Source organism: Hylobates moloch, unplaced genomic scaffold (assembly GCF_009828535.3).
Source record: "Hylobates moloch isolate HMO894 unplaced genomic scaffold, HMol_V3 SCAFFOLD_3, whole genome shotgun sequence".
Lineage (NCBI taxonomy): Eukaryota > Metazoa > Chordata > Mammalia > Primates > Hylobatidae > Hylobates > Hylobates moloch.
Genome location: NW_026652278.1, coordinates 145,379,913 through 145,398,449, shown reverse-complemented (window position 1 = coordinate 145,398,449; position 18,537 = coordinate 145,379,913). Strand labels below are relative to the sequence as shown.

General features: G+C 39.8%; 1 protein-coding gene across 1 annotated transcript in view; it reads left to right on the top strand.

Moving 5' to 3' along the window:
* The window catches only part of DCHS2 (dachsous cadherin-related 2), a 276,456-nt gene that overhangs the window by 245,677 nt on the left and 12,242 nt on the right, over positions 1–18,537 (top strand). Inside the window, exon 16 of the mRNA XM_032148516.2 lies at positions 3,504–3,655. Within this exon, the coding sequence (XP_032004407.1) occupies positions 3,504–3,655 (152 nt within the window). The remainder of the gene's footprint in view (positions 1–3,503; positions 3,656–18,537) is intronic.

Below are 18,537 nucleotides of genomic sequence, written 5' to 3'. Positions count from 1 at the left end.
GTGACATTTACACTAAGTCTTCAAGGTGAATAGGCATGTGGACGGATCTGCTTTCAGGACTAGCCACATCTCAGTAAAAGGCCTCAAGTCCTGGAGAAGCATCCATTCACAGGGCAGTTTTGTTCATGCTGTAAAACCCACCCATCCTTGATACTTTCTCCACCTGCCTCAGGACAACTGCTTGTTTCATCTTTCCCTCCACTATTGAATTGAGTTTTTGTAGTCATGAAGCTGGGCATTAGATCTCTAACCTCCCGTGACTTTGGAAAGGAAATCAGTATAAATCCAACTTCCAGGCAAAGTTAGCCACAGGGAGGGTCATTCCTTTTGGCCCCTGGAATGTCATGGCTGTGGTCAGCACTTCATGCTTATTACACCCCTTTTTCTCTGGGCTAGGTAGGGTAAGGCGTTTACATAGCATGCTAGCATATTTTCAGGACAAAACCTGCAACAGTTCTTTACTGTGCAGACACCTTCACTTCATTATATAAAAAGACCCCGCAGTGGCTCACAACTGTAATCCCAGCACTTTGGGAGGCCAAGGCAGGTGGATCACCTGAGGTCACGAGTTCGAGACTAGTCTGACCAACATGGTGAAACCCCATCTCTACTAAAAATACAAAAACCAGCCTGATGTGGTGGTGGGCACCTGTAGTCCCAGCTACTTGGGAGGCTGAGGCAGGATAATTGCTTGAACCCAGAAGGCAGAGGTTGCAGTGAGCTAAGATCACACCCTTGCACTCCAGCCTGGGCAGTAAGAGCAAAACTCAGTCTCCAAAAAAAAGCCTTTCTTTTACTGCAATTCCAGTTTCTGATGCACATATCCCTGCTGTTGGTGAAAACAAGACCAATAGAGTCTCAGCTGCCTTGGAGTTTTAGCTCTGTGCCCCTACACCCTGTCCAGGATATCTGGGATCCCCTAGGCTATGACTGCAGATGTATTTTGTACTATAGCAGCCTGATTGCTCTAGTCACCAGCCTGTTCCAGATGTGCTGTGTCTTTACCCTGGTTTCAGTCATGACTGAGATGTTTCAGAAGAAAGTGAGGACATCCACTTTTCCAGTCTTTATCATCCCTGCCCAGTGAGGCTGATCAGTGGGGATGGCAGATGCCTCCAATGCCACCTGGTCACAAGAGGATCCCCACAATGGGGCCCTGCATCGTTTCACTTCTCTGCCCCACATGCTAACTGGGATGGAGCTAAATTGCTCAGTGTGAAATAAGCGAAGGCAAAGACCCATATAAAGCCCAGGTGCACTGAATGAGAGAGAGCCTGACCCATCAGTGCTTCAAATTATGGCAGACTTGTAGAAGGCTGAGTCAGGGACAGAAAGAATGAACTTTGTTCTTTCCAGTTTTTAATCATAAAGTTCCCAGGAAGCTAGCACTACCATTCTGCTGTGTCCTGTTCAGAAAATTAGAAATGGAGGAGGCTCTGGAGCTCATACCAATTGCGGTGGTTGCTTCCTGGGTTTTGCCCCCACACTGCTCAATGCCCTCCTTTGGTTACAGCCTCACAAACTTCCTTTGAGGGTCTGACCCTCTGTCGATGCAGTCCTGGTGGGGTTGTCATCGAGATATTGACCTGCCTCCCACTCCCACCCCGCCAAAGGTGTGGTGAACTGCCTTGCCTCTCTCAGTCACACAGACTTTCCCTCCCTGAAATTTGAATCTTGGGTGAAGGGACACCAAGACAGAGACAAATTACAGCCAATTCATCTTGATGACAACAACTCAAAGAAGCTGTGCTTTACATTCCCTAGAGCCGCTCAGGCTCTTGTATTCACTGGGCACTGTCTTTCTGATACATCTCTCCCCGGTTTGGTTAGCCCTAGTTAAGATGTGTTGCCAGTACCCTAGAACCGCAGCTGATAGACCACCCAGAGATACTCTCTGTAGCACTTTTTTTTTTTTTTTTGAGAGGAAGTCTCGCCCTGTCACCAGGCTGGAGTGTGGGGGCACGATCTCGGCTCACTGCAACCTCCGCCTCCCAGGTTCAAGCAATTCTCCTGCCTCAGCCTCCTGAGTAGCTGGGACTACTGGCATGTGCCACCACGCCCAGCTAATTTTTGTATTTTTAGTGGAGATGGGGTTTCACCATGTTGGCCAGGATGGTCTTGATCTCTTAACCTCATAATCCACCCACCTCGGTCTCCCAAAGTGCTTCTATAGCACTTTTAAATGTACGGCTCCAAGGGATATAGTGGACTTTGATGCAGACTGGTTTCTCTTCTTGGTGATCCCAAAGGAAACTGCATATTGCAGCCTTTTGATCCCAAGAGCTGTCCCCTGCCTGATGAGCTCCTGGATACTGCACCTGGGTCACTCAGGGTCCCCTGAGAACTCTGGCAGCAAAGTGAAGGATAAATTGAGATGGTAGGAAAGTAGAATGAAAACCCACTAGGACATTCCTCAGTACAGTAACCCAAGAGAGAGATGACAGGGGACATGAGCTAAGACTGAGGCTCAGGGGCACAGAAGATATAAAAAAGTAAAAAGTAATTAATTAATTTGTCAACTTGTTCTTAATCAAGATATCGAATCCACTAACATAATTGGTTTAGTGATTACAGTTTATTGCAAAATGATGGAGAATGATGTAAAACTTCTGTTTTATCCTCAACACAACTTTGATAACTCATCAAATACATGATCAGGATCTACATTTCTCAGCACTAAATCTAGGTTTTGTTTCACTTATTTAATGATCCCTTTAAAATGAAACTTTAGGGCCAGCCACAGTGGCTCACACCTGTTATCCCAGCACTTTGGGAGGCCGACGCAGGTGGATCGCTTGAGTCCAGGAGTTCAAGACCAGCCTGGGTAAAATGGGAAAACCCCATCTCTACAAAAAAATACAAAAATTAGCTGGGTGTGGTGGCGCATGCTACTTGGGAGGCTAAAGTGGGAGGATCACTTAAGCCCAGCAGGCCGAGGCTGCAGTGAACCATGAATCACATCACTGCACTCCACCCTGGGTGACAGAGCCAGACTCTATCTCAAAAATAAAGTAAAATAAAATGAAACTTTAAATACAATATAAAAAAATTCACACCTGGCCAATTTTATAGGTAATTCTTTAAGCAGAAAAAAAAAGAGCAAATGAAAAAAATTATCACTCACTATGTGGAGATTTCTCATAACATTTTTTTCCTTGACTTGTGCTAGCATTAATTCATATACACTATTGGAACTCTCCTATTCAAGCAACTTAGATGTTTTTAAAAATATTTCTTCTCATTGCACAAAATTACACCTCAAAAACATGTACCATGTCTACTGAGAGCTATTTGGAAATTCTTTGGATGAAGAATTTCCCCATCACTCAGTTTATCATAATGTTAAATGTAAGCTTCAGTTGTCTGTTGGTATTTCATTTAATCATTGTTTTTAAAATATGTTTGACAAGCTGTGATTCTTTCTTAATGCATGTCTCTGAAAAACAGACTGAACACATATTGCAGAATAAATCTTATCTAATGAAACAGTCGGTTCCTCACAGGTTTTTGCTACCGACCTGGACAGTGGTTTGAATGGCCTGATTGAGTATTCTATTCTCTCTGGCAACCAAGAAGAAGCATTCCAGATTGATGCACTGAGTGGTGTGATAACAACAAAAGCGATGCTAGATTATGAGCTCACCAGCACCTACAGGTTGGTCCAGGGTTCAGATCCATAGGCTCCATTTATTCTGCCTGCTAACTGACAACATTGCTGTTTTGTTCATAACTTCCTGTTACGTAAGCTTAGTTGTAAAATGTGTTATCCCTTTGATCCAACTTGTTGATATTCTCTTTGATCCACTCTTTTTGATATTAAAAATAGTCTCAGCAATTATTTGTATCTGGAAAAAGTGATTAAAATAGCAAAACTTTAAGGTCCCTTCTAGTTCTAAGATTTTATGAATTTGTGATGCTATTAAGCACTAAATGGGGGACACTAAAAAGATAATGTTTGTGAGATGTCCAATGAACTAGAGAGCCCTCTGCAGGTGTTTGTTGTTATTGTTTTTTAAAAACGTGAAGACTAAGGGATACCTTGCTTTTTGATTCTTTATTCTTGCGTGTGAAAGTACAACGCTGTCTTCAAGGTCCTGTTGCACTTCTGTGTTCTAGTAGAAATGATATTATTAAAAGCATATATTTAATATTAAAACTTTCTGCCTAGAATCTAAGATATGCCAGCCTTATACAGAATTCAACAAACGAAAGAATAATAGTGTTTAAGTTTCCTTGGTGTTTAAAAAAGTCAGTGCTACAAAAGACTAGACTTATACAGAGAGAGAGTGATGGCATCACAATTTGTGGAAGCAAAAGGCTTTTTTTTTTCCTTTTCTGAGACAGAGTCTTATTCTGTCGCCCAGACTTGAGTGTAGTGGCACAATCTCAGTTCACTGCAGCCTCTGTCTCCTGGATTCAAGCAATTCTCCTGCCTCAGCCTCCCAAGTGGCTGGGATTACAGCCGCCTGCCACCATGCATGGTTAATTTTTATATTTTTAGTAGAGATGGGGTTCCACCATATTGGCCAGGCTGGTCTCAAGCTCCTGACCTCAAGTGATCCACCTGTCTTGGCCTCCCAAAGTGCTGGGATTACAAGCATGAGCCACTGCGCCCGGCCAGCAAAAGACTCTTAAGAATTCTAAAATATCCATGAGTGGGGACTGCTTAAAGAATTAGCAAAACCCTGGAATAGAATACTATGGAATACCACGAAGCTGATTTTACAAAAGAAAGAGGCATAACTCTATGTGCCGATGAGGATGGTGCTCTAGGATATGTGACTAAGTGAAGGCAGTAACGAGACCCACTACCGTGCTTATCCAGCATGCCTGTTTGAGTAAAAGCACATCCACATATTGAGAATGCTTCTGGAAGAAAATATAAGAAACTGTTCACCTTATTTGTCTCTGGAGAAGCAGTCAGGCAGCCTGTGGTCCAAGAGAGCCTTAGCTCTCTTACTGAACATTTTGGTATGCTTTAGCTAGATGTTGTATTTTTTGGTTTTTCCAAAAGGCCTTGCTCATACTGTATTCTATTTAATCCTCACAAGCACCTCATGAGGATGTTAAGGTGGGCATTTTCTTATTTGCTGATAAGGCAACAGAAATACAGTGGCTTGCTCAGGGTCATAGGATAATTTGAGGTTCAAACGTGAACTTGCACTTAAGTATTCTGCTTCTAAGTTACATTCTTTCCACTGTAGAGCTCCAGAGCAGATGCCCTATTTAAGGAAAACACAGGTACAGTATACCAAAGGCAGTGAGTGTCAGTATGCTTCTACACCAGACTACTTTTATGTTTTATGAAAAAGTTATAATATGTGCATGTGGTTGAGCAATGAGAGCTGATTAAACTGGAATATCTTACTGGATATATTGGATTAATTACCCTCTGGAGAACCTCCCAATACTAAAAATTTAAATGTTTAGTTTTTTAATATACTTCAAAAGTATTTTAAAAGTTTAAGACTTTATCCTGTATTAACTATTATAAATTTTAAAATAATATTTTAGCATAATAGTTATTGGTACTTACTGTTTAGATATATTAAAACCTACTCCCTGCTACATTGTTTCTATAGTAATTGCTTAAGCATGAAACTTTTCTCCTCTTCCATGGATGACTGCAGATAAATCTCAATCTAACTGAGTGATTACAAATGCAGGAATTATTAAAGGTCTGCCATGTTCTAAGAACTAAGCATTTTCTGATTTTAAGGACTTTCTGTTACAGTGTTCTTACTCAATGGAACCTAATTAACAATGAAATCTAATTTCTTTCAACTTTTTCCTATTTGCGTCATGGTTTCTATGTTCACAATATTAAATTGGTCCCAATATTAAAAAGTGACTCTCTCCCATCCCCATGAAGAATTTAACTCTAGGCTTGAAGAAGCAAGAACTGAGAAAAGTTGAACCCCCTACACACTGCCACAGAGAGATACACACAGGTAACAACACACACACTCTCTCACTGTCTCTCTCTCTCTCTCTCTCTCTCTCTCTCCAGCATCACCAAGGCAAGGAATTATTTTAAACCTCCTGCCTTCCTGGGCTCTCCCCACACCCTCCGCCAACAACACCTGCTGTGGCGTGGCTTCTATCCTTTAGTGCTTTTCTTGATATTTAAGGCAATAAGAAACAAAGGAGGATTTTCCCTAGTCTGCCACACCTTTAGTGAATGTTTTGGAAATAGTCTCATTTAGCTTTCAGCTTTTTACTTTTCAAGTATTGCTATTTTGTCTGATCGAGGAAAGTATCCCAATTCTAGCCCTTTGTTTTAAAATATAAAACGTTTCCTCAAAAAAATCGAGTTACCATACAATCTAGCATTCCCGCTCCTAGGTGTATACCCATCAAAAAGAAATCACTATATCGACAATTTATTGCAGTAATATTCACAATAGCCAAGATTTGGAAGCAACCTAAGTGTCCATTAACAGGTGAATGGATAAAGAAAATGGGACACATATACACAATGGAGTATTATTTAGCCATTTAAAAAAAAAGAAGAAGAATGAGATCCAGTCATTTGCAACAACATGGATGGAACTGGAAGTCATTATGTTAAGTGAAATACAAACATCACATGTTCTCACTTATTTGTGGGAGCTAAAAATTACAACAAAGGAACTCAAGCAGATAGGGAGTAGAAGGATGGTTACCAGAGTCTGGGAAGGGTCAGGGAGGATTGAGGGGAAGTGGGGATGGTTAACAGTTACAAAATATAGTTGGAATGAATGAATAAGACCCAGTATTTGCTGGTACAAAAGGGTAACTCTAATCAAAAATTTAATTATACATTTAAAAATAAAAAGATTATAACTAAAAATAACTAAAAGATTTGGATTGTTTGTAACACAAAGGATAAATGCTTCAGGTGATGGATACTCAATTTACCCTGATGTAATTATTACACATTGTATGCCTGTATCAAAATATCTCATGTAACCCATAAATGTATATACCTACTATGTACCCACAAAAATTAAAAATTGAGAAAGAAAAGATTTCCTATTCTTCAATTTCCAAGACTTGGGCAATTTAACCTTTAATTAGTGATGCATTTTTAAAAATAATAATAAATTAAAACATAAAATGGAAAAAGGGAGATAGTGTCAGTCATGATTCTACTAAATATGAATGTATTAAATAATTTTTAGTTTTCATATTCAGCCACATAGAAGAAAATTCAGTGGAAATTTGATGACAAATTATAAAATAGGCATTAATTTCTGTCTGATGTTTATGAATATATAAAAAGCTATTTATCAAGCATGAAGCTGGGGACACAAAGACAAATGTAACAGCCCTTGTTCTCAAGGAGTTTGAAAATCGAGTCCTGGCCGGGTGCAGTGGCTCATGCCTGTAATCCTAGCACTTTGGGAGGCTGAGGCGGGCAGATCACCTGAGGTCAGACGTTCGAGACCAGCCTGGCCAACACGGCAAAACCCCGTCTCAACTAAAAGTTCAAAAATTATCCAGGCATGGTGGCGGGCTCCTGTAATCCCAGCTACTCGGGAGGCTGAGGCAGGAGAATCGCTTGAACCTGGAAGGTGGAGATTGCAGTGAACTGAGATCGCACAACTGCACTCCAGCCTGGGCAACAAGAGTGAGACTTTGTCTCAAAAAAAGAAAAAGAAAATCAAGTCCTAGTAAAATATATGGCAGAAGGCACATTAATAATCGCAATAGTTGCCATGTATGGAACTCCTGCTTCACGTTTATTATCTAATTGAATTCTTGTAATAGACATGATTTATAAAATAAAGAAATGGGAACTCAGAGAGATAAAGTGGTTTGGCCAAGAATCCGAAGCTAGTACATGGTAGAACATGATTCTAGCCGATGTGAATGACTGCAGGGCTTATTTTATGATGTGAATGAATCTTAAAAGTATATGCATGTACATTTAGAAAATAAATAAATACTCAAGGCAAGCAGTTATTTTCAGGAGCAATGCTAAACTCAGCGTATTCTCCATTGAATGCTCACTATGACTGTGGGAGAAAGCAATTTTACAGGCAATGTAGGAAATGGCCTGAGATGTTAATTATCTTTTTCAAAATACACAATTCATGAAAAGCAAAGCTGGGATTGGAATCTCAGTCTATTGATGCCCTGAGAAAAAGGGAATAAAAAGGATTTGGGGCCAAAGGCACGGGAATGTGAAAGTGTTTGGTATGTTTGGAAGTAGCAAGTAGTACAGCACACCAAAGGAGCAATTAAGTGTGGGGTAATAAAAGAGGCAGCAGGCAAGTTTTGAAAGACTTTCTGTGTCTCGTAGTGGACACCAAACATTATTCTGTGAACTACATACAACTATAAGCAGTTGAATGAATGTTTGTATCTTTATTTCTAAAGACACCTCGTAATGGATGCACTGCAAGAGAGAGAACTAGCTTAGGCCAACAAGCTGAGCTAGACCTCAGCAATGAAAAGTCTGTTACATGAATGGTGCAGTGGGGACAGAAGGAAGGTACATACTAAAATGTTGATTCAAATATGGAATCCATAGGAACTTGATCACCAATTGAATTTACTGGGCAAGAAAAGAGATAGAATAGTTCTGAAATTTCTGCATAGGAAAGGAAGGGAGAGGAATAAATGGACATTATGATTTTTTTATTCTGGGTATTTTGAGGTGGAAGGACCAATACAAGGACAAAAGTGAAGATACCCTTTTGGCAACTGAAAATAATAATCTGTAGCTCAGGGTAGGGGTCTTCACTCAAGATACGGATTTGAGATTCATCCAGGGAAAATGTGTAAAATGAATTACCTAGGGAGAATATGTAAAATGAGAATTGAGGAGTGGTGACTTATCACCACCTCAGGATTCGGCCGATAAATAGGAACTGCAATATATATTTAGGGAATAGAAAGATCTAGAGAGGGTGGAGCCAAGATGGCCAAATAGGAACAGCTCCGGTCTACAGCTCCCAGAGTGAGCGACGCAGAAGACGGGTGATTTCTGCATTTCCATCTGAGGTACCAGGTTCATCTCACTAGAGAGTGCCAAACAGTGGGTGCAGGACAGTAGGTGCAGTGCACCGTGCGCGAGCCGAAGCAGGGTGAGGCGTTGCCTCACTCGGGAAGCGCAAGGGGTCAGGGAGTTCCCTTTCCTAGTCAAAGAAAGGGGTAAGAGACGGCACCTGGAAAATGGGGTCACTCCCACCCTAATACTGGGCTTTTCCAACGGGCTTGGAAAACGGAACACCGGGAGATTGTGTCCTGCACCTAGCTTGGAGGGTCCTATGCCCATGCAGTCTTGCTGTTTGCTAGCACAGCAGTCTGAGATCAAACTACAAGGCAGCAGTAAGGCTGGGGGAGGGGCGCCTGCCATTGCCCAGGCTTGCTTATGTAAGCAAAGCAGCCTGGAAGCTTGAACTGGGTGGAGCCCACCACAGCTCAAGGAGGCCTGCCTGCCTCTGTAGGCTCCACCTGTGGGGGCAGGGCACAGACAAACAAAAAGACAGCAGGAACCTCTGCAGACTTAAATGTCCCTGTCTGACAGCTTTGAAGAGAGTAGTGGTTCTCCCAGCACACAGCTGGAGATCTGAGAACGGGCAGCCTGCCTCCTAAAGTGGGTCCCTGACCCCCAAGCAGCCTAACTGGGAGGCACCCCCCAGTAGGGACAGACTGACACCTCACTCGGCCAGGTACTCCTCTGAGGCAAAACTTCCAGAGGAACAATCAGACAGCTGAATTTGCGGTCCACAAAAATCGGCTGTTCTGCAGCCACCGCTGCTGACACCCAGCAAAACAGTGTCTGGAGTGGACCTCTAGCAAACTCCAACAGACCTGCAGCTGAGGGTCCTGCCTGGTAGAAGAAAAACTAACAAACAGAAAGGACACCCACACCAAAAACCCATCTGTACATCACCATCATCAAAGACCAAAAGTAGAAAAAACCACAAAGATGGGGAAAAAACAGAGCAGAAAAACTGGAAATTATAAAAAGCAGAGCACCTCTCCTCCTCCAAAGGAACGCAGTTCTACACCAGCAACGGAACAAAGCTGGACAGAGAATAACTTTGATGAGCTGAGAGAAGAAGGCTTCAGACAATCAAGCTACTCCGAGCTACGAGAGGAAATTCAAGCCAATAGCAAAGAAGTTAAAAACTTTGAAAAAAAAATAGATGAATGTATAACTAAGATAACCAATGCAGAGAAGGGCTTAAAGGAGCTGATGGAGCTGAAAGCCAAGTTTTGAGAACTACGTGAAGATTGCAGAAGCCTCGGTAGCCGATGCGATCAACTGGAAGAAAGGGTATCAGTGATGGAAGATGAAATGAATGAAATGAAGCAAGAAGAGAAGTATAGAGAAAAAAGAATACAAAGAAACGAACAAAGCCTCCAAGAAATATGGGACTATGTGAAAAGACCAAATCTATGTCTGATTGGTGTACCTGAAAGTGACGGGGAGAATGGAACCAAGTTGGAAAACACTCTGCAAGATATTATTCAGGAGAACTTCCCCAATCTAACAAGGCAGGCCAACATTCAGATTCAGGAAATACAGAGAATGCCACAAAGACACTCCTCGAGAAGAGCAACTCCATGACACATAATTGTCAGATTCACCAAAGTTGAAATGAAGGAAAAAATGTTAAGGGCGGCCAGAGAGAAAGGTTGGGTTACCCACAAAGGGAAGCCCATCAGACTAACAGCTGATCTCTTGGCAGAAATTCTACAAGCCAGAAGAGAGTGGGGGCCGATATTCAACATTCTTAAAGAAAAGAATATTCAACCCAGAATCTCATATCCAGCCAAACTAGGCTTTATAAGTGAAGGAGAAATAAAATACAGACAAGCAAATGCTAAGTGATTTTGTCACCACCAGGCCTGCCCTAAAAGAGCTCCTGAAGGAAGCACTAAACATGGAAAGGAACAACTGGTACCAGCCACTACAAAAACATGCCAAATTGTAAAGACCATCCAGGCTAGGAAGAAACTGCATCAACTAACGAGCAAAATAACCAACCAACATCATAATGACAGGATCAAATTCACACATAACAATATTAACCTTAAATGTAAATGGGCTAAATGCTCCAATTAAAAGACACAGACTGGCAAACTGGATAAGGAGTCAAGACCCATCAGTGTGCTGTATTCAGGAAACCCATCTCACCTGCAGAGACACATATAGACTCAAAATAAAGGGATGGAGGAAGATCTACCAAGCAAATGGAAAACAAAAAAAAGGCAGGGGTTGCAATCCTACTCTCTGATAAAACAGACTTTAAACCAACAAAGATCAAAAGAGACAAAGAAGGCCATTACATAATGGTAAAGGGATCAATTCAACAAGAAGAGCTAACTATCCTAAATATATATGCACCCAACACAGGAGCACCCAGATTCATAAAGCAAGTCCTGAATGACCTACAAAGAGACTTAAACTACCACACAATAATAATGGGAGATTTTAACACCCCACTGTCAACATTAGACAGATCAACGAGACAGAAAGTTAACAAGGATATCCAGGAATTGAACTCAGCTCTGCACCAAGCAGACCTAATACACAAGTACAGAACTCTCCACCCCCAAATCAACAGAATATACATTCTTCTCAGCACCACACCACACCTATTCCAAAATTGACCACATAGTTGGAAGTAAAGCTCTCCTCAGCAAATGTAAAAGAACAGAAATTATAATAAACTGTCTCTCAGACCACAGTGCAATCAAACTAGAACTCAGGATTAAGAAACTCACTCAAAACCGCTCAACTACATGGAAACTGAACAACCTGCTCCTGAATGACTATTGGGTACATAACGAAATGAAGGCAGAAATAAAGATGTTCTTTGAAAACAACAAGAATAAAGACACAACATACCAGGATCTCTGGGACACATTCAAAGCAGTGTGTAGAGGGAAATTTATAGCACTAAATGCCCACAAGAGAAAGCAGGAAAGATCCAAAATTAACACCCTAACATCACAATAAAAAGAACTAGAAAAGCAAGAGCAAACACATTCAAAAGCTAGCAGAAGGCTAGAAATAACTAAAATCAGAGCAGAACTGAAGGAAATAGAGACACAAAAAACCCTTCAAAAAAGCAATGAGTCCAGGAGCTGGTTTTTTGAAAAGATCAACAAAATTGATAGACTGCTAGCAAGACTAATAAAGAAGAAAAGAGAGAAGAATCAAATAGATGCAATAAAAAATGATAAAGGGGATATCACCACCGATCCCACAGAAATACAATCTACCATCAGATAATACTACAAACACCTCTATGCAAATAAACTAGAAAATCTAGAAGAAATGGATATATTTCCCGACAAATACACCCTCCCAAGACTAAACCAGGAAGAAGTTGAATCTCTGAATAGACCAATAACAGGCTCTGAAATTGAGGCAAGAATCAATAGCTTACCAACAAAAAAGAGTCCAGGACCTGATGGATTCACAGCCGAATTCTACCAGAGGTACAAGGAGGAACTGGTACCATTCCTTCTGAAACTATTCCAATCAATAGAAGAAGAGGGAATCCTCCCTAACACATTTTATGAAGCCAGCATCGTCCTGATACCAGAGCCTGGCAGAGACACAACAAAAAAAGAGAATTTAGACCAATATCCTTGATGAACATCAATGCAAAAATCCTCAATAAAATACTGGCAAACCGAATCCAGCAGCACATCAAAAAGCCTATCCACCATGATCAAGTGGGCTTCATCCCTGAGATGCAAGCCTGGTTCAACATGCGCAAATCAATAAATGTAATCCAGCATATAAACAGAACCAAAGACAAAAACCACATGATTATCTCAATAGATGCAGAAAAGGCCTTTGACAAAATTCAACAACCCTTCATGCTAAAAACTCTCAATAAATTAGGTATTGATGGGACGTATCTCAAAATAATAAGAGCTATCTATGACAAACCCACAGCCAATATCATACTGAATGGGCAAAAACTGGAAGCATTCCCTTTGAAAACTGGCACAAGACAGGGATGCCCTCTCTCACCACTCCTATTCAACATAGTGCTGGAAGTTCTGGCCAGGGCAATCAGGCAGGAGAAGGAAATAAAGGGTATTCAATTAGGAAAAGAGGAAGTCAAATTGTCCCTGTTTGCAGATGACATGATTGTATATCTAGAAAACCCCATTGTCTCAGCCCAAAATCTCCTTAAGCTGATAAGCAACTTCAGCAAAGTCTCAGGATACAAAAATCAATGTACAAAAATCACAAACATTCTTATACACAAATAACAGACAAACAGAGAGCCAAATCATGAGTGAACTCCCATTCACAATTGCTTCAAAGAGAATAAAATACCTAGGAATCCAACTTACAAGGGATGTGAAGGACCTCTTCAAGGAGAACTACAAACCACTTCTTAATGAAATAAAAGAGGATACAAACAAATGGAAGAACATTCCATGCTCATGGGTTGGAAGAATCAATATCATGAAAATGGCCATACTGCCCAAGGTAATTTATCGATTCAATGCCATCCCCATCAAGCTACCAATGACTTTCTTCACAGAATTGGAAAAAACTACTTTAAAGTTCATATGGAACCGAAAAAGAGCCTGCATCGCCAAGTCAATCCTAAGCCAAAAGAACAAAGCTGGAGGCATCATGCTACCTGACTTCAAACTATACTACAAGGCTACAGTAACCAAAACAGCATGGTACTGGTACCACAACAGAGACATAGATCAATGGATCAGAACAGAGCCCTCAGAAATAATGCCGCATATCTACAACTATCTGATCTTTGACAAACCTGACAAAAACAAGCAATGGGGAAAGGATTCCCTATTTAATAAATGGTGCTGGGAAAACTGGCTAGCCATGTAGAAAGCTGAAACTGGATCCCTTCCTTACACCTTATACAACAATTAATTCAAGATGGATTAAAGACTTACATGTTAGACCTAAAACCATAAAAACCCTAGAAGAAAACCTAGGCAATACCATTCAGGACATAGGCATGGGCAAGGACTTCATGTCTAAAACACCAAAAGCAATGGCAACAAAAGCCAAAATTGACAAATGGGATCTAATTAAACTAAAGAGCTTCTGCACAGCAAAAGAAACTACCATCAGAGTGAACAGGCAACCTACACAATGGGAGAAAATGTTTGCAATCTACTCATCTGACAAAGGGCTAATATCCAGAATCTACAATGAACTCAAACAAATTTACAAGAAAAAAACAAACAACCCCATCAAAAAGTGGGCAAAGGATATGAACAGACACTTCTCAAAAGAAGACATTTATGCAGCCAAAAAACACATGAAAAAATGCTCATCATCACCGGCCATCAGAGAAATGCAAATCAAAACCACAATGAGACCATCTCACACCAGTTAGAATGGCCATCATTAAAAACTCAGGAAACAACAAGTGCTGGAGAGGATGTGGAGAAATAGAATGCTTTTACACCGTTGGTGGGACTGTGAACTAGTTCAACCATTGTGGAAGTCAATGTGGCGATTCCTCAGGTTTCTAGAACTAGAAATACCATTTGACACAGCCATCCCATTACTGGGTATATACCCAGAGGACTATAAATCATGCTGCTATAAAGACACATGCACACGTATGTTTATTGCAGCACTATTCACAATAGCAAAGTCTTGGAACCAACCCAAATGTCCAACAACGATAGACTGGATTAAGAAAATGTGGCACATATACACGATGGAATACTATGCAGTCATAAAAAATGATGAGTTCATGTCCTTTGTAGGGACATTGATGAAACTGGAAACCATCATTCTCAGTAAACTATCACAAGGACAAAAAACCAAACACTGCATGTTCTCACTCATAGGTGGGAATTGAACAATGAGAACACATGGACACAGGAAGGGGAACATCACACTGTGGGGACTCTTGTGGGGTTGGGGGAGGGGGAAGGGACAGCATTAGGAGATACACCTAATGCTAAACGACGAGTTAATGGGTGCAGCACACCAACATGGCACATGGATATATATGTAACAAACCTGCACATTGTGCACATGTACCCTAAAACTTAAAGTATAATAATAATAATAAAAAGAAAGATCTATAAAAAGATAATGTCATGGAGACCAAGGGGAGAGGTTGGTCTGAATAAAAGAAGACTTCAAAATATGTTTGCATTAGAATCACTAAAAGTACAGTCATCTCTCGGTATCCATGAGGTATTGGTTGTGAGACTCTCCACTGCATCCCTCCCACTCCCCCATACAAAAATCCGTGGATGCTCACATTTCTTATATAAAATCGCATAGTATTTGCATATTACCTATGCAATCCTCTCGTATAGTTTATTTTTATTTATTTTTAATTTCAAATTTTATTTTAGATACAGGAGACGTGTGCAGGTTTGTTTCATAGGTGTATTGCACCATGTAGTGAGCACAGTACTCAGGTAGTTTTTCAACCCATGACCTCTCCCTCCCTCCCCCTCAGCAGTTCACAGTGTCCATTATTCCCATGTTTATGTCCATGTGTGCTCAATGTTTAGCTTCCATTTGTAAGTGAGAACATGAGCTATTTTGGTTTTTTATGTGTTAATTTGTTTAGGATTATAGCCTCCAGCTCTATCCATGTTTCTGCAAAAGACATGATTTCATTCTTTTTTATGGCTGCATAGATCACATTTTCCTTATCCAATCCACCATTAACAGGCACCTAGGTTGCCTTTTTGCTATTGTGAATAGCATGGTGATTAACATATAAATGTATGTATCTTTTTGCTATAATGATCTACCTTCCTTTGGGAATATACCCAGCAATAGGATTGCTGGGTCCAATGGTACTTTGTGGTAAGTTCTTTGAGAAATCTCCAAACTGCTTTCCACAATGGCTGAACTATTTTACATTCTCAACAATGTATTAATGTTCCCTTTTCTTCACAATCTCACCAGCATCTGTTGTTTTTTGACTTTTTAATAATAGCCATTCTGACTGGTATCTCATCATGTTTTGATTTGTATTTCTCTGATGATTAGTGATGATGAGCATGTTTTATATGTTTGTTGGCTGCTTCTATGTCTTTCTTTGAAAAGTGTCTGTTCATGTCCTTTGCCCATTTTTTGATGGGATTATTTGGTTTTTGCTTGTTGATTTAAGTTCCTTGTAGATTCTGGATATTAGACCTTTGCCAGATGCATAGTTAGTGAATATTTTCTCTCATTCTGTAGGTTGTCTGTTTACTCTGTTGATTATTTCTTTTATTGTGCAGAAGCTCTTTAGTTTAATTAGATCCCATTTGTCAATTTTTGTTTTTTGTTACAATTGCTTTCGAGGACTTAGTCAAAAATTTCTTGCCAGGGCCAATTTCAAGAAGGATATTTCTTAGGTTTTCTTCTAGGATTTCTATAGCTTGAGGTCTTATATTTAAATCTTCAATTCATCTTCAGTCAATTTTTGTATATGGTAAAAGGTAAGGATCTAGTTTCATTCTTCTGCATCTGGTTAGCCAGTTATCCCAGTAACATTTATTGAATAGGGAGTGCTTTCCTCATTGCTTGTTTTTGCTGCCTTTGTCAAAGATTGAATGGTTGCAGGTGTGTGGTTCTATTTCTAAGTTTTCTATTCTGTTCCTAGTACCATGCTGTTTTGATTACTGTAGCCTTATAGTATAGTTTGAAGTCAGGTAATATGGTGCCTCTGGCTTTCTTCTTTTTGTTTAGAATTGAGCCTGTTTAGGCAGAAAAGAAGTATTCAATAGATACATAAAGATTAAAGATTTTGATCTAAGCACATTTTCTTAATTTGATTTTTTATTATTATCAAAGTAATATACACATTTTTTAAAAAATCAAATAGTGTATAGAGTGTAGACGAAAGTCAGCAACCACTGCCTCACCTCTCCCAAGGCTAAAGCCCTCCAGAAGCAGACACTATTAACTGATTTTCTCTGATATTATAAATACAACTATGTAATAATTTATGACTTTAAACATTATCTCTTAACTTCCTGTTATAATAGATATAGGTGTAAAATCCTTACTTTCTCACACTCCAACTCTTTCTATATTCATATCACTGTTTTTCATTTAATCAGTAATTAGTGTTTATATTATATGAATATATTCATGTTTACTTCATAGTCAGATCATATTATATGATTTTTTTTCTTTTTATCACTACTCTTCAAGCCGCCAGAGTTTCTTTCTTGATTGCCCAGTTGGCTATATCTATGCACTTAATTCCTTGTAAATATCCCATAAGCTCTGTTATCTGCATCTAATTTTTCCTCTAACTGCCTTTCATCAAATATTCTATCAAGCCCTCTTTTTTCATGAAGACCTGGTTCCTACTGCTTTATGCCCTCTCCATCTAGCATGAACAGTCTGGGTTAATAAACCTATTGCAAGCTGAGATCCCATAACTTTGGTTTATAGCTCTCCTAGGTCAGGCCAGCACTTCCAGATCCCATGTCTTTCTCTTCCAATAGGTTTGCAGGAAAAGGTTCCAGGGAAGTAAATTATCTGGGCCCTTGCATGTCTGAAAATGTCTTTATTCTACTCTTTCATGTAATATATACAATGGACAATACAGAAGTTGAAAGTATGTTTTAGAATTTTGAAGGCATTGCTGTGTTATTCTCTGAAACCCAGTGTTGCTATTAACAAGTCTGGTGCCATTCTGATTCTTTTTTTTTTTGAGATGGAGTCTTGCTCTTTGCCCAGGCTGGAGTGGTGTGATCTTGGCTCAGTGCAACCTCTGCCTCCCCGGTTCAAGCGATTCTCCTGCCTCAGCCTCCCAAGTAGCTGGGACTACAGGCGCCCGCTACCACGCCCAGCTAATTTTTATATGTTTAGTAGAGATGGGGGTTCACCAAATTGGCCAAGCTGGTCTCGAACTCCTGACCTTATGATCCACCCGCCTCAGCCTCCCAAAGTGCTGGGATTAAAGGCATGAGCCACTGTGCCTGGCCGCCATTCTGATTCTTTTACTTTGTATAATTTTTCCTTCTCTCTAGAAATTTATAGGTTATACTTATCCATAATATTTTAAAATATGATTACATATTTTGATGTGGGTTTCTCCTTGTGCTGTGTATTCAGTGTTCCCTTTTAATAAAAAGACGTTTAATTTTCTTGTGTTATTAAAAAGGGGAGGAAATTCATTGAAAATTTCCTCCCCTTTTTTTAGTTTTGTTTTGTTGTTTTGCCCTGTTTCATTTTCCTGAATCCTATTCAATTAGGTATTGGATGGATTCTTTGTTAGTTATATTTTATTTCCTACTTTCCATTTATTGTTTGTGTGTGGGTTTGGTTTTTGTTGTTTTATTTTGGGAAGATATTTCCTGAATTTTAATCTTCTAACATTTTTTTCTTATTTTCTAATTAAAAATTGAGACGATGTTATATATTTGTTTTTACTTCTAAAAGCTCTTCTTTGATGTTTGACTTTTTAAATAATATCCAACTCTTGTTTTATGCACATGTTGTCTTCTGATATCTCTCCAAGGTATTAATTAGAATTGTTTTAAATTTTCTTTTGTTCCTTTCAATATCTGTTTCCACTGGGTTCCTTTTTTTTATTTGTCTATATTGAG